Source organism: Macrobrachium nipponense, chromosome 34 (genome assembly GCF_015104395.2).
Source record: "Macrobrachium nipponense isolate FS-2020 chromosome 34, ASM1510439v2, whole genome shotgun sequence".
NCBI lineage: Eukaryota > Metazoa > Arthropoda > Malacostraca > Decapoda > Palaemonidae > Macrobrachium > Macrobrachium nipponense.
In genome coordinates, this window is record NC_061095.1 from 6,606,684 (window position 1) to 6,631,188 (window position 24,505).

General features: G+C 41.0%; 1 protein-coding gene across 1 annotated transcript; it reads left to right on the forward strand.

Moving 5' to 3' along the window:
• Window positions 1–986: 986 nt before the first annotated feature.
• On the forward strand, window positions 987–23,465 carry LOC135207873 (sporozoite surface protein 2-like). Its single transcript, XM_064239765.1, is given in 7 exon segments — window positions 987–1,142; window positions 2,632–2,870; window positions 4,029–4,171; window positions 5,189–5,267; window positions 17,779–17,817; window positions 17,820–17,963; window positions 19,338–23,465. Coding segments are annotated over 7 exon segments (1,668 nt in total). The 5' UTR covers window positions 987–1,113; the 3' UTR covers window positions 20,333–23,465.
• Window positions 23,466–24,505: the final 1,040 nt, after the last annotated feature.

Here is a 24,505-nt window from a genome sequence, read left to right on the forward strand (position 1 = left end):
ACAAAATAGTTTGTAGGCTCACAACCCGAGTAAGTGGAAACGATACGGCTACGGTTTTGGTTAGTTATTTAATTTTGACTGTGTGGTCAGTAAACAATCAGCTCAGAGAAGAAACATTTGATGCTTGACTGAACCCATTTTGATAACATTATGAAATGAATAAAAAAAAGTCTATCAAGAATTGCCAGCAAAATTAAGGTACCCGGAAAAAGGAAGGTAGTATGAAAATCATCAGTAAATCCGCAAAATTAGATGACAAATTAATGGAGCTGTCTTGCTGAGACGAGTCGTGTCGTGTGAATTATGTATACTCTGACATCAAGAGTCAAGACGTCTTAGTGAGACTTAATTAATTCCACGAATATATTTTTGAGAAAGGCCTACGATTAAGACTATATAGTAAGAAGCCATGATAAATTTAATAAAAACAGCACTTCATTTGAATATTTTTCAAGTTTTTTAAAATAATGAGAGAGGTATTTACAATTATGACTCAATTAGTCCGAAGGCCGGAGGTTCAACTAGCTCCGCCTCCTTGAAGACTATACACAGACAATCCTTGTTGAAACATGTAACTCGGCTAATTAATCCGTAACAAGCAAATTTCAAGTTGCAACAGCTAATTGTTTTTCGTGTAGAAAGAGGCAAATCGCTGAAACTATCTATGACGGCTCGCAGATTCTTTATTTCGAGGTGCATTATTTCGTGCAAAACTCCCTCGGGTGTATTCTTTGTTCACCAGTCACAATGCATCGCGCTCGTACATTCGGTGGGTTTCGTTCAGGCATTCATGGGACAAGCGCAATAAAGAAATATAGTATATCAAAGTGTTTTGGTTGTCTAAATTGCTGTTCAGCTAGAAATTAAATTTGAACATAAATTTTCAGCATGTTTTTTTTTCACTAAAAGCACCGCTAAGTAACATTTGCAGCGCAGGAAAACGGGGAACGTTTTCTGTTACTTGGTAAGCACGTGTGCTGCGCTCTCTAAACAAAACTCCAAACTGTGGGTGTAAACAAAGGGGCGTGACGACTGACGACCCTCGTCCCGTTTTAGAAGACGGAAGAGACGGGCATCCTAAATAGCTAGTGTTCTTTGTTCCGTCCGAAAATAATGGATAAAGCTTCAAAAGCCATTCGCAGGTTAGTTTAATGTCCTGTAAACTAAACACTGGAGTACCTAAAGTCCAATGCTGATCAATATGAGTTTCACCATCCGTTCTTTGTTATTGAAACCAGAATCATAAGATTGGAATTGTTCCAGTGATCTAACTAGCGTACTCAATTATGGCCTGTTGCCTGTTTTTCCTATTTTATATATATATATATATATATATATATATATATATATATATATATATATATATATATATATATATTGTAACTACAACTTGTAGCTAGTATTACCTAATTAGCTAGCTATAATGATTGGTATACCTACTACTACATACTAGGAAGTTGGTGGGCTCTAGGTATCTTATTTATAGGATTAGGTATTTAGGCTAGGTAGTACAGTACACCACTCTTATGTTAGCCCTTAGGTAGTCTAATTAAACTTGTCTTGAGTAAAGCAGGCATAAGAAGTCTTAATAAGTTTGAGTAGGAAGGTATGTGGGTGTGAGCCCAAAGAAAGCTAAAGTAATAGTTAGATGGTATAAAAAGAAAGCAACAGAAGCGAAAGCTGTAGACCTTGAGTATAAATGATTATTGTGAACTAGGTACAATATCTATTTTTAATTAGATGACCAGTTGATTGGATGACTTCGTTGAACTTGGAACTACTACCTATAAGATTTAGCTAAGATGATGTGAAAATTAGAGAGTTTGAATTTAATCAAAGAAAAGAACCCTTATTACTCTTACCAACACAATATACCTAAGACGGCCCATTTTTGCAAATTAGTAATTTACAAACACTTTATTTATATTTCCAGACTGATAGGGTAAATCTTGAGGGTATATTTCTGCATGAGAGTTGAAAATCTGAGGAAAATAAGAGTTAAAGAGGTTTAATTAGCTAAGAGGAAAGAGACCAGAGGGAATGAGTGGAAAGCTGAGTCCTGAACATAGGGTATACCTATACTTGCATTTGATAAATACTCTGCCCCAAAATTTGGTAAGGTTAGGTTCCAGACTATCAGATGTAACATAGAGTGACTTCTCAAAATTTAATTTTTATGTAAATTATTTAATTACCATGCATGTAGTAAATTTATGGTCTATAGAAGTAATGGCACCTCTTTCTTGCTCAGTTCACCCAAATAGATGGCGGGTAATATTGTTACTCACCACGAGTCACTCCATTGTCCACCCTAAACCTGTTATTGCTACTCATGTGAGGATGTTCGTCCACTATGGCTTAATAACTAGAGTAAACTTAGGTGTTCTAAGTTAGTTTAATGTGAGTAAAATCACAAATTGCTTGTTGCTTAGCTTAAGCCAGCTTATGGGTGGTCAAATGCCTATTTTTTGAGTAACAGAAGTCACTAGCAGATTTTTCAGTTCATGCAGCCACTTGTAACCTTGACCCATAAAATGTAAATTTAGAGTGTGAACTATATATTGCATAAAATTTTTTATTAATAATCTCATAAAAGCTTTTGATTTTTTACCCTTCAATTTTTTCCAACAGATCTGGAGTCCGTCTAAAGTCTCTTTCTAGTGGTCATGGAGACCTTCAGATGATTATTTCTCAGCTTGGAGAAGTAAGAACAAGTTTTAAAGCATTTGTCCATGCACAGGCTCAGACCTCAGAAGATATATTAAAGTGGGCATGTACCCATGAAAATAGGGCAATTGGAGAGACTTTTGGTTATTTAGCAGAATTAGCACTTATTTGGACTGAAGTACAGCGAGGAGTTTTGCAGGCAAGTTTTAAGATGTAAATTATGTAAGGCGAGGGTTTCAAGTTTTCAGTTTTATTTTCCACGGTTTGTAACACTTGTTTATTGCATTATTATACAGTAAGACAATATACAGACAATACCAGCACAGAATACAATCTGTAATACTTTATATTAATGCTATAGTATACATTTTCAGTACTGCATATCCAAATGTACTAATATACTTTACTAATATACTGAGATAAATTTCCTGTTCAGTGTACAACATCTGCTATACTGGCATATTAAGATGAAAGTACATGATAGTGTCAGCTGGGTTCTCTTGGGCACCAGAATAATTGGAAGACTCACCCCTATTTGAATGAGAACTGAGACAGATGGCTGGAGATTTGTGAAAGTGAAAGCGTAAGAAGACATGAGTGGGGGGATCTCTCAAATTCCCCTTTTGCCTCAGGGTGTTGGAGGTTATGATGGATATAAACTAAGATTTCAAAAGGGAGAGGAGCAGGTGGTAGTGTTTAATCTTCCCACTTAACTTGAAAAAACTTATTCTTGAAATTTTCATACACTTTCTCAGGAACTACTACCACCATGGTACATGAAATTTAGATATTCTAATTTTGCATAGTTAACATCAATAACATTAACAGTGGCATTGTAAAGTGTTGTTTTGTAAGCTTTGTAAGGCATTAGAATATTTTACTGTTTGTTTTCACAAAATGGGAGGTATACAGAGAATATGTGCTCTATATTTTCAGATATTGTACTTATAAGAAATTTCCACATTTCTCTTCTATTCAGACTGTCAGTCTCCTGTTCTGTATACCTAGAAGAAAAAAGATTATGGGTGTTATGCATTGTTGCCAATATGTACGTACCTCAAATTTTGAGGCGTAAATTAGCTAGCTTTTTAATGTTAAATATAGATCAAATTGTTCATCCCCGTAAAGCATTGAATACTATATTTGTATTAAAAATATTCAGTTTTAAGACTCAGTAGTCATATTTCATTTTAGCAAAAGATAGCAAGTACTGTATGTATACTGCTTATGATTTGGTAACTCGTCAGTAATTTTGGTGGAGAAAGAAATATTTTCAATATTTGAGAGGTACATAAATTTGATGCTAATGGAAAGATTTAGTCCTATTAATTATTACTGAACTCACCTGTTTTTATATCCAGATAAACTGAAGGAATATAAGTCAATGTATGAGCTCATTCTTGAAGGGGAAAAGCATGTCACTCAAGCTCGTGAGACACTTGTTGCCAGAGAGCAGCGCGAGACGAAGCTTCGGAAAGAATACACTAAAGTCATAAAAGGTAAGGTTTCATAATTTTTTTTATTGACTTTTTTTTTTTTTATTGTAAATACTGAAAAAGTTTTTAGCCTTATAATCTTTTGTGAGAAGGTCTGCCATACCTTTAGAATTGTGTCAAAGGCTTCAGTTAGAAGAGTTCAGTTGTTGAGGGGAAAATAATCTTGCATTTAATGAAGTTTCACTTGGTTTATCATCACCAGGCTAGGTATCCAGACTTGGAAAATCCTATTCATACCGGATTAACATTTTATGGTATAGAAGACTTTATTTACAAATGATTACTCTGCTGGTTTTTTTTATACATATGACTTAAAGGCTAAAGGATGGCATAGCGTTTGGTTACTGAGAGTAGCTGTAATCAGAATCTTACGTTAAGCTCTAGTAAAAGGTTTTACTACTCTTATAGGTATTTTTAGATTTGTCCTAATGATTGCTTTAAGTCAAGATGACTCAGAGGTTGATAGTGACTGTAAAGGTAAAGTGACATGTCCATGATTGAATTGCCACCCAGTTGGTACTGGTGAACCCTTTTTTGTTAGCTGATGACTGTTAATTACAGGCAAAAAAAAAAAAAAATCAAAACTATCATAAAAATCCATTTCGACTGTCAGTTAAGTGTAAGCTTGTACCAGGAGTATGGTATGCTTAGTTTGTGATGATATAGGTACTGTATTGAGCTGGAATACTCTCTCTTTTGCTGTTAACTCATTTCTTAGTTTGAAGCCCAAAACAACTCATAAAAGATAATTTGGGATTCATGTAGAGAACAGTATTGTTATCTGTATATTTTACATTGGAAAAGGTGGCTCTTCCTTAGATATATATTTAGGCAATCTATTTGAGAAACATAGTCAACAGTAATCCTTGCATATTTTTATTGCAGTTCCCTTATTAACTGTAATCATGTTTGTGTAGATTTATACTGTACAATATGTTACTCAGTATTTTATCATGTGTTCAAAGATGCTTTGAATCTTACAGAGTAAAATAAGTCAACTTTTTCTTCTTTTTTTTTTTCATAAGGCGCCAGTTGAGGAAGTGAGGTTACTAAAAGAGAGATTAAACCAGGCTGAGAGAGCAAGAGATCTGGCTCATTTAGAATGTAAGTATATTATGTTTATACTAATTTAAGGGATGCTTGTATTGAGCTGTTGTTCCACACCACAAAAAAACAAAAATTTTAGTTTTCACATTCTGTAAGATAATTTTTGAATTTGCTTGGGATAAACTAAAAATAGTATCCTAGAATTGTTATGATAGCATGAGGCACCAGTTGGGGAGGCCCAGTAGGAATTCCCATGAGTATCTTGAATACGTATATTGAATTTAGATCTCATTCTCTTAAGCTGCCCATTTGCCTTTTTTTTTTTTCTCATCTGGTTACTTTTTTTTCCATTGGTTACTGTGTTTAAAGAATTTCTCCTTTTATGTGACTATACATTGGTTTCAACAAATACCCATGTTTTATAAACAGGTTGTTCATCAGTTAATTTGCTTGTACGCATATGTCCAAACCCCAAATTGACTTGGTTTAACTCTGCAACATTGGAGCCTACTGCATATAGTATAGCCAGACTACAGTTTTTTTTTAAAGTGTAAGGCCACTCACGTGCAAAAAAGAAATACTTCAAGTGAATTTTGAGTGAAAACATTAAAATAATCCCCACAGGTGTTCACCAGGGTCTTCAAGATAGTGCAGTTTGGGCACACGCAAGAGGCATCCGTCTCCTCCGCTACCTGGACGATTGGCTCATCTTAGCCGAGACGGCTGCGCAGTGTGCGGAGCACCTTCAGCTAGTTTTGTCATTCGTTCAGGAACTGGGAGTGGTGGTGAATGTCGACAAGTCGGATTTCACTCCCAGGCAAAGGATGGTGTACCTCGGAATGACACTAGATTCATCCCTCATGAAGGCCTTCCCCTCGGAGAACAGGGTCCTCCGGCCTAGTATCTCAAAAAAGTGCGGAGAGCTTTGGGGCCCAGCCTCCCACGGCAAAACTCTGCCAGTCCATCTTAGGACACATGGCCTCAATAGAGAGACTAGTGCCTCACAGCAGAAGGCGTATGAGGCCGCTTCAGTGGCTGTTCAAGAAACAATGGTCTCCTCAGGAAGGGGACCCCAACAGCAAAATTCTTCTCTCCCAAGAAGTAAGGAAGTCCCTGGAGTGGTGATGGTGCCTTCCCACCTCCAAGGGGGCATCTCTCTCAGTCCGAGAACCCCAGAGATTCTTCTCTTCACGGATGCATCAAAAGAAGGGTGGGGTGGGGGGCACACCTGACGGAGGAAGAAGTGAGCGGCCTGTGGTCGGAAGAAGAGAAAGCAGCTCACATCAATGTCTTGGAATTGAAGGCAGTCTTCCTCTCCCTTCAGCACTTCCTGTCTCAACTCCAAGGGAAAACGGTGGGCCTAATGTCAGACAACTCCACGGTGGTGGCATATCTAAACAAACAGGGGGGCACAGTCTCACTGGATCTCTGTCGCCTGGCAGTACAAATCCAGGAGTTAGCAGAGGAAATGGACATCACCCTCAAGGCAAGATATATTCCAGGCAAGAAAAATGTTTGGGCGGACCATCTGAGCAGGAGGGACAGATAATCAACACAGAGTGGTCCCTCCATCAAGAAGTAGCAGATGGCCTGATAAAGAGGTGGGGCTCTCCGTCGATAGACCTCTTTGCCACCGCATGGAACAGAAAACTGCCAGTGTTCTTCTCCCCACTCCCAGACCCGCAGGCAGCGGGGGAGGATGCCCTCCTGCAAGATTGGAAGAACCTGGACGCTTACGCCTTTCCCCCTCCTCCAGAAGATCCTTCAGAAGATTCGCTACTCGCAGAACCTGCGAGTAACCTTAGTAGCTCCTTGGTGGCCGGAAGCCCCCTGGTTCCCAGAAGTGCTGATCTTCAGTTAGAGGACCTGGTAAGCCTACCAGACAGAATAGATCTCCTCGCCCAACCCAACAACGGATGCCTACACCCAAATCCGTCGGCCCTCCGCTTACACGGGTTCAGACTGTCATCAAAATCCTCCGCGATAGAGGTTTTTCCAGGCAGTTAGCTGAGGCCATGGCCAATCCTGTGAAACCTTCCTCAGGCAGATTGTACCAGGGAAAGTGGCGGACGGTTTTCAAGATTGGTGTCAAGATAAAGGCATTGCCCCAGACGAGGCCACCATCCCTCAACTAGCGAGTTTTTTCCACCACCTCAGGAAGGATAAACGACTATCCATATCGGCAGTGGAGGGTTATAGAGCGGCTTTAAATCAAGTATTCGCGTTGAAAGGCATGGACCTCGCTGCATCTCCAGAAATTTTGTTGCTCTTCAAGCACTTTAAGGAAGACCTGTCCCCCGAGAGAGCTACGGACTCCCCACTGGGATGTAGCCTTAGTCCTGGAATCCTTGAGAGGTCCTCCCTATGAGCCCTTACATTCAGCTTCCTTGAAGAACCTCACCTTGAAGACCCTTTTCCTCTTAGCCCTGGCATCTTCGAAGAGGGTCAGCGAACTACACGCGCTGTCCTACGAAGTGTCCACACACCAGGCGTTGGAGGGAGATGGGGTTCTCGTTTGTCCCTGGCTTTGTAGCTAAGACTCAAGACCCATCCAAGCCAGAGGAGATGTTTTCCTCTTTTACCATTCCTTCCTTGGGGGATTTTACGGCTTTGACAAAGAGGAACTGATTCTATGCCCGGTCAGAGCCATGAAAGCCTACCTCAAGAGGACGAGACAGTTCAGACCGGCTATCAAACGGCTGTTCGTGGCCACGGGCAAGCATCCGAAAGAGGTGGCTAAGAATACCATCTCCTTCTGGATCAGACAGGTTATAAGAAGGGCCTACGAAAACAAGGAAGTACCAATGCCAAAGGTGAGGGCTCACGAAGTTAGGGGCATAGGCTCCTCTATGCTCTTCAGGAAGAACCTCTCAGTGGGTCAGGTATTGAGAGCAGCACCTGGAAGAGTCAAACCACCTTCACCTCCTTCTACCTACGAGAAGTTGCGTTCAAATCTCTAGAAGTGTCTCTCTGGGCCCCATTGTCGCAGCCCAAGAGATCCTCTAGGCGTTGGTCACCCGCACTGCGTACCTCAATTTGGAAATACACACACACACACTCCCAGCAATTCCCGCCTAAGTCTGGCCGAATGTAAGGGTATGAGTGAGTTTTCCTGGTAATATCCTACGTATGACTGTACTGTCCATGACACGACTTGGCCACTACTGACTTACCTGGAGAGTAGAATGATGGCTAAGAATCCTTCAGGAACAGCTCTCTGAGTGAGTATTAGTACCATAGGTTAGGACAACAGCCGGAGCCCCTTGGGTTCTCCCCTATTGAATCCTTACCGTGTAAAGTGTCATGAGGAGTAGGGGGTCTGGGTTAACATCAGGTCATGTGAAGTTATTGGCGGCTCTTCAAAGGGTACATTCAGGTCACTCACCTTCCCATCCTCAGTTCGAGTCTCCTTTTGTTAGACAACCGACGGTTTGTACTTAGTCGGAACAAAAGTAATTTTGTCGAAAAATTATTTTTTCCTATATACAAACCTAGGTTGTCTAACAGATTAATGGCCCTCCTCATCCACCCCTCATTGAGTTATGGCCCCCATTTTGAAGAGTGTGTCTGTTTAGACTAAGTATTCTAACGGCTCAAAGAATGGTATCACAATGACCTACCCAAGCTGGCCCGCTCTCACCCCGCGCAGTTACCCCAGACCCAGGTACAGCGATTCAAGTTTGAACTCTTTGTATGCGGTAGCGGCGGCGCGTTCCCGCGGATATCCTTTTGTTAGACAACCTAGGTTTGTATATAGGAAAAAAATAATTTTTCGACAAAATTACTTATTTCTATACAAGTTCACAGACTGGCTTACTGGTACTAACTTTGAGTGTAAGGTGAGGAAAGTTAATGCAAGGATGTTGAAAGGTTAGATGTGGCAAAGGAAATAGAAGGTACTACTATGTGGTTATTATCTTCTTCTACACTAATTTACGTATGAAAGTTATGAGGGCTAATATGTAGAAGTTACATTGAAGTTAGGTTTGTGGTACATTCTGTATTATTTATTTAGTAAATAAATAATGCAACAGCAAGCAAAAATAACATGAAGAGCAATAGGTCCCTGTATAGATTGCTCAATATTTGAATTCTGTAAATTGAATAATAACCAGGGCTTATTTGATAAGACGGGACAGAAATTGTTGCCCATGAATTTAGTTCGTTTTGTGTGGGTCCTCCGTCTCTTCTGCTTCTCATACCTCTTCCTTGTGTTAAACCTTGAGTGTCTAATTCCATTAATTCACCATTTGTGTATTCCAGTTGCTGTGCTAGTTAAGATCAGTAAAATCTTCTTCTGGATGTTAACCTATAACTATTTACTTAAGTCAGTAAAAATTAACTCTTACTTTGAAAATCTTCTAGAAATCAACAACAAATTAAAGATATTGTATAATTAGTTTCACATTTCATTCAAATGTAATTTGAAGCAATGAAGCATAATTTTTCATAACCTTGTAATGTCATACTTTAAAAATTAGTGCAAGGCCATGTCTTGATCCACATCAACTACCATTGTTACCCATGTGACATACCAAGGATGTAATCCTTCTAAAGATTTACTTAACAGTCCCTGATCCTTAGGCAGAGAGAAGGTGAAATGTTGAAAAAAGTAAAAAAAGAAAATCATTACATTTTGGTTGAAAGTAATATATTGTCAAAACTGTGTTCCTGACAGACAACTGTGTCTTTGGGTTAAAATAGCTAAATCAACATTTTAACAAATCTGAAGAAAAATCTTTATCTTTGAGTTTGTCTTCCTCACTTCAAAGCGCAATTATTTCAAGAAGTTTTGAATAAGTGTTATGTAGATATACACAGGCAGTCCCCGGGTTACGACGGTCTCGGCTTACGACGGTCTCGGCTTACGACGTTCCGAGGTTACGACGCATGTTCCAGGGTTACGACGCCTACAAACGCTGATCTGGCAGATGAAATATGACACCAAAAATGCAAAATAATCAATATTTAAAGTTTTTTTTTATGAAAAATGCAATAAGAATGCAGTTTACATAGTTTTGAATGCACCTAAGGCATTAAAAGTAAGGTTTTCTTAGGATTTTTAACTGTTCCGGCTTACGATGCGTCTCAAGAACGGAACCCCCGTCGTAACCCGGGGACTGCCTGTATATCTATATATATGAAGTGCCTTCGTAGTGTCTTTTATTGCAAATTGAAGTGTGCAGTTTTACAAAATAAAAAATGTGGCTACAGAATATGGTTAAGATAATAGACCCCTATAAAGGGCTGCAGAAAATACTCAGCAGTAAGACCATAATTATTATCTCCTTAATAGGGTCTACTCTCTGCTTTCACTTATGAACTTCCACATGCTGTTTGCCTGATTATGCTGTTGATTATATAGCAAGAGTCCATGACAACAAGGTTTTGTTGTAATTGATGCATGTTTACAGACATCACTGTACCAAAAAGTGCTAACCTACAAATTATTACCTATATACCACTTGTAATTGAGAGGGAATATAGGCAAGGCAGTGAAGATCATGTATTTTAAAGTTTTGTACATGAACTTCCCTGCCAGATATATACTTAGCTTACGTCTCTGACGTCACGACAGAAAATTCAAAACTCGCGGCACACGCTACAGGTAGGTCAGGTGATCTACCTTACCCACCACTGGGTGGCAGGTGTAAGAACCAATCCCCCTTTCTTGTCAGATTTTCTCTGTCGCCGGCTGGACAACACCTGTTGTTCAGTCCTTCCGATAGTTAGATTCTTTCTCGTTGCCGACGAATTGGATTTTGATGAAGTACCCTTTGTCTGTTGGCTTGGCATACGCTATTTGGATTGTTTATTTGGATTTTTCTCTGGATTAGTAATCATGGATGATTCTGAGGTTAAGAAACCTGCTTTATTTAGAGTTTGTTCAGTGAGTGACTGTAAAGTGAGGCTTCCAAAAGCTGCTTTGGATCCTCACTCCGTATGTATGGTATGTAGAGGGAATGAATGCTCTTTCGTTAACCCTTGTAAAGAGTGTGAAAGTTTAGATGAGGATGGTTGAAAGGCTCTATCTTCTTATTTAAGGAAGTTGGAGAAGGATAGGGCGCGCAAGGCTTCTTGGCAAGGCTCCGAGTAGATCGAGAGTGAGTGAAATGGACGTTGAGAACCCTGTAGTAGAAGTAGTTCCTTCTCCAGTTTCAGCCCCTGCGCCCAGCTTTGAACCCGAAGATTCGTTTTCGGAGGTTGCTTCCGGGAGAGCCTCGATCAGGAGTAAGGGGAGCTTCGCTCGCTCTCTACAAGGTAAGAGTGACAGTGCAAGTGATCAGTGCAGTGCCCCTAGTGCAGTGGAGAGTGCGTCTGACTGACTCACTAACGCTTCCAGGCCTAGACCTCTTCCAGACTCCCAGACCCAGTGGAGGAGGAAAGTCGAAAGCCGCAGGAAGGTTAGGGAGATCCCCCACCGGTCAGGCGTCCCCTTGGCAGATCCTGTTGCTCGCTCCCAGGCTGCCTCGGACCGATCCAAGAAGACTGTGTTACGACAGTGCTTCTCTTCTTCTTCGTCGCCTTCTCCTAAACGTAGATGGAGCGCCTCGGAGTCGTCTCGCCCTCTCAAGAGGCCCTGGAAAGTACCTTGCGCCCTTCCTTCCAGCCCCGAATCCTTCGCGGAAGAGCCTGAAGTGGAACGCAAGAGAGCCAAGAGTTCTGCAGTTTACGCTTCTCCTGTTCGGTCCCAGACAATGTCTCCTGTAGAGGATTTCAGGAGATCTCCTGCGCGCATCTTGGCGGGTCTGCAGGCGCAGATTTCGGCTTTAGCAGATTCTATTGCCGGGTCTTCTCATCGTCGGAAGGACGTCTCGCTTCCGGTGAAGAAGTCAAGGAACTTCTCTTCTGCTCGCTCTCCTCCTGCTAAAGGTGTTCTTGAGCCTCGTAGTAGGATGTCAGAATTTCAGGTTGAAGTTTGGGATCGCTCTCCGAGTAGGCTCTCCTCTCTCCCCAGCAAGCGTATTGAGCATGTCAGGCGCAAGGAGCCTGACAGGCGCTCTCCTCAAGATTTCCGCTTTTCTTCAGTTAAGCGTCAAGAGCTTGACAGGCGCCAAGAGCCTCGTACTCGTCAGGAGCGGAGGAGGAGTTCTTCGCCTGGTAGCCGCTCTCCTTTTGACGGGCGCCCGGAGCCTAGTAGGTGCCGTTCTCCAGTGGCTCTTCCCTCGCCAGGATTCCGTTCGCCCTCGGTCGAACGTACAGAAGTTTGTAGACACCAAGAGCCTAGTAGGCGCCAATGGAGGCAATCCTCTCCTTTTGATCGCTCCCGATTGGATAGGCGCACAGAGCCTTGTAAGCGCCTTGCTTCAGACAGGGACTCTTCCGTGGAAGTTTTTCTCCGTGGCAGGCGCCAAGAGCCTGGTAGGGGTTTTGAGTCTGACAGGCGCCAAGAGCCTGGCAGGCGTGTTGAGTCTGGCAGGCGCCAAGAGCCTAGCAGGCGCAGAGAGCCTGATAAGCGCTCTCCCTCGTCCAGGCGCTCATCTGTGGACCTGGACTTTGCTTCCGACAGGCAAGCTTCTGCTAGTAGGCGCTCTCCTAGTAGGCGCTCTCCTAGTAGGCGCTCTCCAAGTAGGCGCTCTCCATGTAGGCGCTCTCCCAGTGGACATTCTCCCAGTAGGCGCTCGCCTAGTAGGCGCTCTCCGAGGAAAAGCTCTCCTCCTTGCAGTAGATCTTCCAAGCGTCATTCGTCTGAAGAGAATCTTGGGGATTCTGAGGAAGATTTGCCCAAGGATTCTTCAGTGTCTTCGTACAAGAGATTGACCGACCTCCTCTTGCAAGATTTTGGGGAGTCTCTTTCGGCCGTTGCTCCTCCGTCACCTCCGTCCTTATTTTCGACGACTAATACATCGAAGAAGTCTTCAGTCGTTAAGATGAAACCGACAGTGTCGATGAAGAAGGCTCTCAAGAACTTCGACGATTGGTTGGTCTCGAAGGAGGAGAAAGGGAAGACCGTCTTTTCTTTTCCCCCGTCCAAACTTACGGGAAAGATGGGGTTCTGGTACGAGTCAGGGGAGCCCTTGGGTCTGACTCTTCCCACTTCGGCAGACTCAGACCTCTCTTCATTGGTTGATTCCGCGCGTCGCTCGGCTCTTAATTCTGCGAAGACGACGTGGGGTATGAGCGAGTTAGATCACCTTCTGAAGGGAATGTTCCGGGTCTTAGAAGTTTTTAACTTTCTTGACTGGACCCTTGGAGTCATGGCAAAGAGGACCCAAGATCAAGACTCTCTTTCACCTGAAGATCTTCACGCGGTGCTGTCTTGTATGGACAAGGCAGTTAGAGATGGATCCAGGGAGATAGCTTCACTTTTTGGAGCAGGAGTGGTAAAGAAAAGGGCAGTTTTCTGCTCCTTTCTGACCAAGGCTGTTTCCCATGCGCAGAGAGCTTCCTTGTTATACTCTCAACTTTCTCCGCAGCTCTTCCCGAAGAAGATAATCAACGATATTTCCAGCTCGTTGTCAGCAAAAGCGACGCAGGATATGCTGGCTCGTTCAGCTAGGATCCCGAAAACTTTGTTCCAGCAGAAAACGAAGAAGGACAGTTAGAGTTGGCAGGAGCCCTTTTGAGGAGGCCCTTCGTCCCGCACTTCTTCCTCCAGAGGTTCGAGACCCCCTAGAAGAGGAAGGACCTTCTCTCGGTCTATTAGGGCCAAGAAATAGCTCTCGTGTCCTCCAGACGACTGTGGGTGCCAAACTTCTGAATTTTGCAGACGTCTGGGCACAGAAGGGGGCGGACAACTGGTCCCTCGCTATCATCAAGAAGGGATACCTCATTCCCTTTATCTCGAGACCACCTTTGACCACCACACCAAGGGAGCTGGTGGCCAAATACAAAGACCCACTCATGAATCAAGCCCTCGCTCTAGCAGTAGAGCTTATGCTGGAGAAAGAGGCAATAAAGATGGTAGAGGACCCTCTTTCCGCGGGTTTCTACAACTGTCTGTTCCTTGTTCCCAAGACCTCAGGAGGATGGAGGCCGGTTCTGGACGTAAGCGCCCTGAACGTCTTTGTGAAGAAGAGGAAGTTCGCTATGGAGACGACTTCATCAGTCTTAGCAGCTCTTCGTCCCGGGGACTGGATGGTGTCACTGGACCTTCAGGACGCTTACTTCCACGTGCTGGTCCATCCTTCGTCACGCAAGTTTCTGAGATTCATGTGGGGAGGGAACGTGTTTCAGTTCAGGGCCCTATGCTTCGGCCTTTCCACAGCCCCCCAAGTCTTCACAGGGCTGATGAAGAACGTAGAGGGAAATCCTCACTCGAGGGAGTGAGGATTTCCCTCTACTTAGACGATTGGCTAATCAGGGCCAAGTCGAAGGAGAAATGTCTGGAGGACCTTCGCTTAACGTTGAATTTAGCAGCTTCTCTGGGTTTGCTAGTGAATTTCGAGAAGTCACAGCTAATCCCCAGTCAAGATCGTATCTATCTGGGGATTCGGATGGCTTCTCAGGTTTTTCGGGCGTATCCTTCCCCAGAGAGGATAACCCGATGTTCGGAGAAGGTCGCAACCTTTCTAGAGAAAGATGTATGCACAGCGAGGGAGTGGATGAGTCTGTTGGGGACACTCTCCTCGCTGGAGCAATTCGTTTCTCTAGGGAGGTTGCACCTCAGACCCCTACAGTTCTTCCTGACGAGGAACTGAAACCGAAGATCTCAGGGTCTAGACTTTGCGTTCAAGATTTCACAAGTGGTAAAGGAGGATCTCCGTTGGTGGCTAGACCCTCTCCTGTTCAAGGAAGGCGTTTCCTTGCACATTCAGAACCCCAGCCTAGTGTTATATGCAGACGTGTCGGACATAGGTTGGGGAGCTACTCTCGGGGTCGAGAGAAGTGTCAGGCACCTGGATGGGGGATCAGGTGTCCTGGCACATCAACAGGAAAGAGCTGACGGCGATTTGGTTCGCTCTCAAAGCCTTCGAACCCCTCGTAAAGGAAAAGTCAGTTCAGATAACTCGGACAACACCACAGCCCTGGCTTACATTCGGAAACAGGGGGGGACTCGCTCTTTCTCCCTGTACGAGACAGCGAGATCGCTCCTCCTGTGGTCGGAGGAAAGGAAGATAAGTCTCCTCACCAGGTTCATACAGGGAGAAAGAAATGTCAGAGCGGATCTGCTAAGCAGAAGGAATCAAGTCCTTCCCTCAGAGTGGACTCTGCACTCGGACGTATGCCAGGAGCTGTGGAAGACGTGGGGCAGGCCCCATCTCGATCTCTTTGCGACCTCCAGGAATGCGAGGATAGATCTATACTGCTCCCCTATTGCGGACCCAAGAGCAGTGTCAATAGATGCATTCCTGATGGATTGGAAAAACCTAGATCTTTACGCGTTCCCGCCTTTCAAGATTCTAGGGGAAACGCTAAGGAAGTTCGCAGCTTCAGAAGGAGCGAGGATGACCTTGATAGCTCCGTTCTGGCCCGCCCACGACTGGTTCACAGAGGTACTGGAATGGTTGGTGGATGTTCCAAGATCCCTACCATTAAGAGTCGATCTGCTCAAACAGCCCCACTTCGACAGGTTTCACAAGAACCTCCCCGCTCTCAGTCTGACTGGATTCAGACTATCAAGAGTCTCGTCAGAGCTAAGGCCTTTTCGGCAAAGTCTGCAAGGGCTATTGCCAATGCACGTAGACCTTCCACCACCAGGGTCTACCAGTCGAAGTGGGATGTTTTTCGACGTTGGTGCAAGACTCAAAAAGTTTCCTCCTCCAGTACCTCTGTGACTCAGATAGCAGATTTTCTTCTCTTCCTGAGAGAAAAATGCGGGTTAGTAGTCTCTACCATCAAGGGCTACAGGAGCATGCTTTCTTCAGTTTTTCGTCACAAAGGATTAAACATATCTGAAGATAAGGACCTCCATGATTTAATCAAGTCGTTTGAAACGGTTAAAAGAACCTCTTGCTTAGTCCCCTAGCTGGAATCTAGATGTCGTACTGCTCTTCCTGAGGTCCTCAAGATTCGAACCTCCCCATACAGCTTCGTTCAGAGACCTCTCGATGAAGACTCTTTTTCTCTGTGCGTTAGCTTCAGCGAAGAGAGTCAGCGAGCTGCAAGCTCTAGAAGGTGAGGTAGGTTTCCAAGGAGGCTCCGCTGTTTGCTCTTTTCTTCCGGCTTTCCTGGCCAAGAATGAAAACCCATCTTCACCGTGGCCCAGGAGCTTCGAAATTAAAAGCTTATCCTCCTTAGTTGGGACAGAAGAGGAGAGATCTCTTTGCCCGGTGAGAAGCCTTAAATTTTATCTTCAGAGGAAGAGAAGACTTGGGGCTAATGCAAGCAATCTCGGGTGCTCGGTAAGGGACCCCAGTAGGCCCTTATCTAAAAATGCCCTCTCATTCTTTATCAGGAATGTTATTAGAGAAGCCCACACATCGTGCAATCAGGAACAGTTTAGACTTCTGAAAGTCAGGCGCACGAAGTAAGGGCCATCGACGGACGTCCTTTGGTCTTTTCAAGAAGAATATGTCATTGCAGAACCTCATGAAGGCCACTTTTTGGAGGTGTGAATCAGTCTTCTCCAATCACTACCTAAAGACGTAACGATACGTATGAAAAGTGCTTTCGGCTAGGCCCTTACGTATCGGCGGATTCAGTGCTGGGGCAGGGAGCTGAAACACATCCTTTTTAATCGTTTTCCCTGTTAGTTTTTGGTATTGAGTTTTTTGGTTGTATGAAGGAGGTTGCAGGAGGCAGCTCCTTCTTTCGTATACTAATATTTGTAATTGGTTAGGTGATCGGTTGTGCTTGAGGCTCCTTGCATTTGGTAGTGATAGGCTTTGTCATGTAAGCGGGTTGATCCCCATTGACCAGACCCTGTTTGGATTCTGCCAAGTAAGTGGACTCAGTTCCCATTGGTAGACCCAAAGAGTTCTTCAGCTATAGGTCACGCCCTCGCTGTAACTCTTTAGGCAACGCAGACTAATAGACAGTAACTATGAAGTCTTCTGCCTAAATCAGGTAAGAACCAAGGGTATATTTTTATTCCTTTAACATGTGTTGTCCCCACTTTCTAGGTGAGTGTATGTCTCTTTCCCTCCACCAAGGGTGTCAATCAGCTAAGTATATATCTGGCAGGGAAGTTCATGTACAAAAATGATATTGTTAGTATACAATAAAGTTTTGTACATACTTACCTGGCAGATATATACGATTGATGGCCCTCCCAGCCTCCCCTCAGGAGACAGGTGGAAGAGAAAATCTGACAAGAAAGGGGGATTGGTTCTTACACCCGCCACCCAGCGGCGGGTAAGGTAGATCACCTGACCTACCTGTAGCGTGTGCCGCGAGTTTTGAATTTTCTGTCGTGACGTCAGAGACGTAAGCTAAGTATATATCTGTCAGGTAAGTATGTACAAAACTTTATTGTATACTAACAATATCATTTTGTCACAGTTGTTATAAATGTTACGAACACAATTACTATGGTGAATTTGTATCATTTAGTTTAAAATTATGAGTAGAGTTGAATAGAGTTTTGGGATGAATGGACTTGGCATTATACAACACATCATCCATATTGGTTAATGATAAATCTATTTACATGTCCATATGTTTATAAAACCCTTCAATATTTCAGTGGTGGAGCGTGTAGGAGAAAATGAAGCTTTGAAAATGATTTAGATAAAGAGGGTCTCTTACTTCTTGGAAATGCTTACCAGGAAATGTCTCAGAAGTCTTTGACAATATTTACTGCTCACCATAACGTTACTTCTGAGTTACCAGATGTTCGTGATAAAGATCTCCATGACGTTAAATACACAGGTACAGTATGTTTACTGTTTTCATAAATTTTCCTCATACTCTCATTACATGCTTTCTTAGTTGTGTTCTTATAATTAGTTCTCTGTAATAGAAAATTAGACCACCACTGAGTGGATCTGAGTAGGTAAGAGTAATCATGGGAGAATTTTTTAAGACGACATTGATGCCTTGGAACTGATCTGATACAGGTGAGTGTGGCAGCCATACTGGTTGCAGTTATTTTGTTTGTTCCTATACAATAAACAAATCTGCCTCTCAGTAGCACTTACTCCTCTCTCTGACAAGGGGAGGGAGGAGTGGTAAGAAATCCCTGTGGTTTGTTACTTGAACAGACAGTTCTTTTTACCTTCCACGAATGCAATGAATCTGGACATGACTCATTGTGTTTAATCCCAGAAGGTTGCGTTTTTACATACTTGTTTTTCTATTCTTTCATGGGCTCAGACCCCCTTCTTTAGAACTCGTTCTTCTAGGAAGGGTGGTCAGGTGGGCTGAACCCCCAGCTGGTTCAGGGTACTTGTACCTCCCTCCAGGTATAAGTCTGTCCTACTGTTAAGACCGAGGGTTTGTTCCACTACGAATAAATGAAATTTTTTTAATCTATTTGTATTTTTCACAGCTAACCAACCTGATGTCTAAATGTTATTTACCCAACTTTAGCCGCCCCTCTCATATCCTGGGTTAGAAGAAAGGGGAGTCACGAGGTTCCAAGCCTGGTCAGTGACCAAAATCCATCTTGTATATGTATATATGCATGAGTTGCCAGATGCCACAGATTCCTTGCTTTACAATCTTTGATTGCTTTTAACCGGTTTCCAGCTGATGCTAGAAGATTAGTATTTTATTGTTAAGGCATCAGGTTTGTTAGCTATTAAAAGTGCAAATTGATTAAAAATTTGTCATTTTTTCACATATCTAATGAGGATCTTGTACTGTTCTTCTTTAGAAGTCAAACTAGTTTAGAACATAGACAAAATTCAGTGATAAAACCATGTGTATAAGCTTTTGAGCAGACAGTAGTCTTGTTAAGCTAGCATAATTTTGGAAATAAAAATCCACAAGTAACTTTTTTCATAATTATGTTAACAAACAAACAAATAGACTAACCTAACCAAAAACGTAACCTCCTTATCAGAGATAATAAGTAATTCACCAAGAGCTGTTTATTGTAATTTCTGAGAAGAGATTAGTGAATTAATATGAAAATATCTTTCTTTTTTATAGATAAAGGTAATGTAGCTATGAGAAATTTAGACCAGTTGCTCCTTGCTAAATTTTCTGCTTAAAAGAATATGGAAGTGTTATATGTACTGTGTATAGATTAGAACTAATTTTTAATGTATGTTATTATTTGATTTTTTAAATTTATTTCAGGGTCAGATATTGCTAGGAAATATGTACATGACACAAAGGAAAAAATAAGAAGTTACTGTCCCCCTGTTGTTTCCACAAAGCTCCCTCTGCCAGAGGACCCTCCACCCCCATATACTCCATCCCTGGAACACTTGAATGATTTGTCAAACTCAAGACAGAATGGGCACAATGGGAATATGAATAATATACCTTCAAATATCAACAATACTCCTCAAGATCATCCATCAGCTCCTCAAGTTTCTTTACCATCAGTTAATGGTTACCCTCATCTTCCTGATCATGCTGAAGGGGGAATATCTTCTCCTCGCCATCATGGGTTAGATAATCGACCTACTGCTCCAAGTATTTCTTCTTCAACCATTAATTCTCCATTGCCTATTAGTCCACAAAGTCGTGTGTATCCTGAACTTCCTCAGCCAAAGGATGATTATCATCCTTCTGTCCCTCAGCCTCACAAGGGACCAGAATATCATCATGATCCACGCACAACTCATTTCCAAAGTGTCCCTAATTTAGGTGATGGATCAGTCACAGATCACAGTGTAAGATACCCTCCTCTTAATGTAGGTGAAAACTCCAGCTTTAATGACAGTAACTTTCATCCTGACACTTCATCCTCTAGTCCAAGCCTTCTAGCTAGCCATCTATCGAAGACTTCAGATGCTCCTGATTCTCCTCCTTTTAATCCATATTATGATTGGCTACCAGCACACGTAGCAGACAAATTTAGCAACACAACACATAGGCCAGAAGACAAGAATGTTTCTTTACCTCAAGCTGAAAGTATTCCTTCACCCAAGCCCGAACCTACTGAAAATGGAGAGGATAGTAAATCACTAGCCTCTAGTGATAAACCTATCCATCCAAACAATTTGAACCCATTCTTTGAAGATTCAACTGATGATGAAGTTGATGCCAAGGAAAATAATTCTACAGGAGCTGTTAAGAAATCTTCACGCAAGGTAGAGATCTCTCTATTTACAGGTTGTGATTAGTTTTAATCTCTTTTGGTAATGTTGAATTTTTTTATACAGTCAATGTTCTGTTACTAAAAAAAACATTGTTTTTGAGGTTGTGAGTGTGTTAGTGACATAAAATTTTATGTACTTCTTGACATAAATATTCCTAATACCTTGGCTTTAGATAACAACCTTTATATTTGTCTTTGTTTAAGTCAGAAAAAAGCCATGGGCTTATTTGTTTATTTGTTAAATAGTATAGTTCATAAATATTCTTACCTGATGTGCAAGTTGAACTTGAAGAGAATCAAGCCATTAGTCTAAAAAAATTAGGTAATTGGAAATTTTTAGGCAGAGTAGGATTTTTTCCAGATCTTTTTAAGGTTTATACATAAAATTATATGTACCTCCTGACATAAATATTCCTAATATTTTGGCTTTACATAACTACCTTTATATTTGTCTTTAAGTCGAAAAAAGACCATGGGCTTATTTGTTTATTTGTTAAATAATAGTATAGTTCATAAATATTCTAACCTGACATGCAAGTTGAACTTAAAGAGAATCAAGCCATTAATCTAAGAAAATTAATTGGAAATTTTAAGACAGGGTAGAATTTTTTTAAGATCTTTCAAATTCATTGCGTGTTTAATTTAAGGGTGATACTATTAGGTTTGCACAGGAAAACGAAAAATTTTCTGTAACTGCCAAAAAAAAAAAAAAAGTTTGAATCCCAAAAGGTTTAGGTCAAGTTGGAATGTTTAAGGTTTATATGTGAGTGAAGGTTTGATTTAGCAAAGACTTTGGTCATGGAATAATATAAAAAAAAACTTGTATGAGGAGAGACTCAAGCTGTTGTGTATGGCACACAACATTTTGTACATTGCTTCAAGTATTATGAAATTGCATCAAAATGTATTTTCCTTTATTAATATTCATATCATCTTAATATTTGTTTAGGTCAGCAGAAAGCAATAGTTTTGATGTAATACTCAAGCACTTTAGTATACAGTACTGTAATACTTATGTTTCATTACAAAAGTAATGAGAGGGGCAAGTAAAGATTTAGAAGTATATTAGATTGGATTTATTTTCTAAAGCTGGGAAGCTGTTTTGAAGTGGAGTAGTATGATGTCAAAGAATGTTCTATGCATGAATGATTGCAGTCAAACAAAGCCTAATCTTTGGACAAAGAATTAGGGCTTGGTTCTCCAGTTGTCAGAAAGATTTCGGTTTCTTTTTACACATGAATTCCAGTTGCCTTAGAGTAATGCATTTTAATAAATGAATAAAAATCCTAAACAGTAATGTATGACATTTTGTTACTTTTATTTAGTCACCATTAGAGATAAGAATTAATCATATATTGTACCATACTATAATTAATCCTCAATGGAAAGTGAGGAATCATGAAACCAAAGGAGACTTCCAAAATATCCAACTTCACGTTAACCAGAGTACATTATTACAGTATCAGGCGTGTAGTATCTATTTGTTTCATAGTGATCAGTGTTAGTCATATATTGTAAAATTGTTATTTTTATGAATTACTTGGTCTTGAATATCTTATGAAAGTTAGCATACACGGAGAACCTGGTATAAAAAGGAACTGTCATGAAGTCCTTTGAAGATGTTCAGTGCTGACTTTACGAAACTAAAAGGATAGGCAACATTTTCTCACTTCCCCACAATGTGAAACTTTATGCCATGTTTCAGATAGGAGTATCATTACGACTGGTCTAGTTATAGAATACAAGACCAAATGTAAAACCTCTACCTGACACTCTCTGAATGGAACAATTTAAATAATTTTTGTCCATATCATAAGACTTTTGGCATTGCTAATGAATTCTTTGTACAGGAATATAAGAACAATTTAAGGGACAGTTGTTCATAGGATAGTGACCCAATTTAGTGAATCTCAGATGCAATGTTGATTAACGGGACTCTAATTATCAATTAGGTGAAAGGGAAAGAGGAATGAAGCAGAGGATTATGCACCCTGGGTATTGAATTTTTTTACAACTTCTTAAGAGTTTAAATGTAAGAGGAGGGCTTGGAATAGGGACAATGTCTCTGGCTAGTAAACTTGAAACAAACGTAGATCTTTAGTATGGTTAGGCTAAATGTTTAACTTCTGTGGCCATGTTTCTTTATTAGAATGTGCCAAATATGCTCTTGACTGTAGTTATATTGGTGTAAAGAATGAAAACTGCATGTAAGAAAGGTCTCATTGGTGTAAAAGAAAGAAGAAAGCACAGCCAAAAAAATAAAAAATTTCCTTTAAATTCCAAGTCCATTCCATTAATGAAATAACTTCTTAAAAAGATATTTACTACTGAATTTATTACATTTTCATTAAAAAAAATAATGAAATGGTAAAAGTTGAAACTAATTTTTCTTCATTCTGTAGTTAAAGAATTGCATGTCGATTTTTACCAACTGGTATTAATTCATGAACTAGAAGTTGAGAAATAATCTTTCACAGGACATATGGCAACCAAGGTGATAACTTCATTACTAAAAACAAAAAGGCATTAACAAAGAAACAAGCATAATGTAGAATGTATATCACATGCATTATGTAAATTTGTAATCCAGTATTTTCCATGGCCAAAGTAGGTTACTTACTTTGTGAAACAATGAATAACCTATACTTGCAAAGTCAATATTTAATATCCATGAAAATCAACTTCATTATCTCCTCAAATACTGTAATTATTACTCCCTCTCTTAAACCTGTTCAACATTGCACCAGTACTACAAGACATAATTGTCAAGATGATAAAAGACATGACATTATTAGCATATTATTGTATTAATACAACTATATTGAACATGTGTAACAAGATGTAGGACAGAAACTGAGAAATGAAGATGTTACTTTCAGTTTTTTCCATAAAACGTTTACCAAGTTATTGTGACTGCATGTTATTGGGAAGGTTGAACACATTTTATTTTCTAACTCCAATCCTCATATCTGAATGAAGGTTTCATCGCCAAGTTCGACAGCTGTTCACCCTGCAGTCATGTGTTTGTATGTCACCAGGGTTACTTGTTACCTGGTCTGGGTCCTATACCAATTGTTACAACCTGTAACTACTATACATATCCATTTCCATGTATCAAAAGTAGGATAGTTTCCGGCAATAAATCAATGTACTGTGGACATTTTGTTGTATACATTTCCTTACTCTGGTTAGTGGTTACTGTAGTGACCCCTTAGAGTGGCTTGGTAGTTTAGTATGCTTCTCAGCTTTGCATTACCGGCTGAACAACCACTAATAATGTTTTTACAGCACTTAGTTCTGGCTTACTTTTTCTCAAAAGCTGAAGGTCATCCTCCACCTAGTACACAAAGCATGGTCCTTGCAGCAAATACTTGTGGCTAACATGCTAAATGTTGCCGTGTATATTCATCAGAAAATCACTAACGAACTGAAAACAGTGCTTCTTATCTCTGGCTAGCTCTCTTGAGAGCATTAAAATATTGTCTCACTAGCATGATAGATAAATGCTTGTTATTACGTCAAACCCTGGTGACTAACAGACTGAAAACAGTTAAGCCAACTGCAAAAGGGATGTAAGAGATAAAGAAATATCATTAGACCATGTCAGTATACTGCACGATAGGCAAAAATCTAAATTGTTGCATCAGACCTTATAACCGATTCAATATGACTGAGCATACTGCTAAAGAGATGATCTGATGGGAAAAATATACTCTTTAATGTATATGGACGAAGTTAAAAAAAAAAAAAATCAGTCAGTCTCTGCCACCTCTCTGTAGGACTGAATCATCCTTCTGGTTCCAGAGAGCAGAGATGCAATTATACCTTTGAAGTATCTTTAACTTAATCAAGAAGGGTGATGTCCTTGAGCTGATCCTGACCGCTTCTGCACATTCATGCAAAAAATAACATGACCCCACTTAAGTAGGATGTTACCTAACAGAGATGTTATTCACATAATAAATCACAAGCTTTCAATGACTAATCTGTCCCCATCGACCAGTAGGTGTTGGTAATGAGTGTTAGCAGCGTTCCTTCGGTCCATCCCTGCTTCCTTTCTTCGGTTTTACATCTAACCTCTAACTATATTTCTTAGTGCAATTGTTATGTTTTCTCACTGCTCCACCTCTGGGAGCTGGATCATTGTGTTTCACGCCCTTTAATTTCTGTTTCTTTTTTTTCTTCTGTCCAACTACTT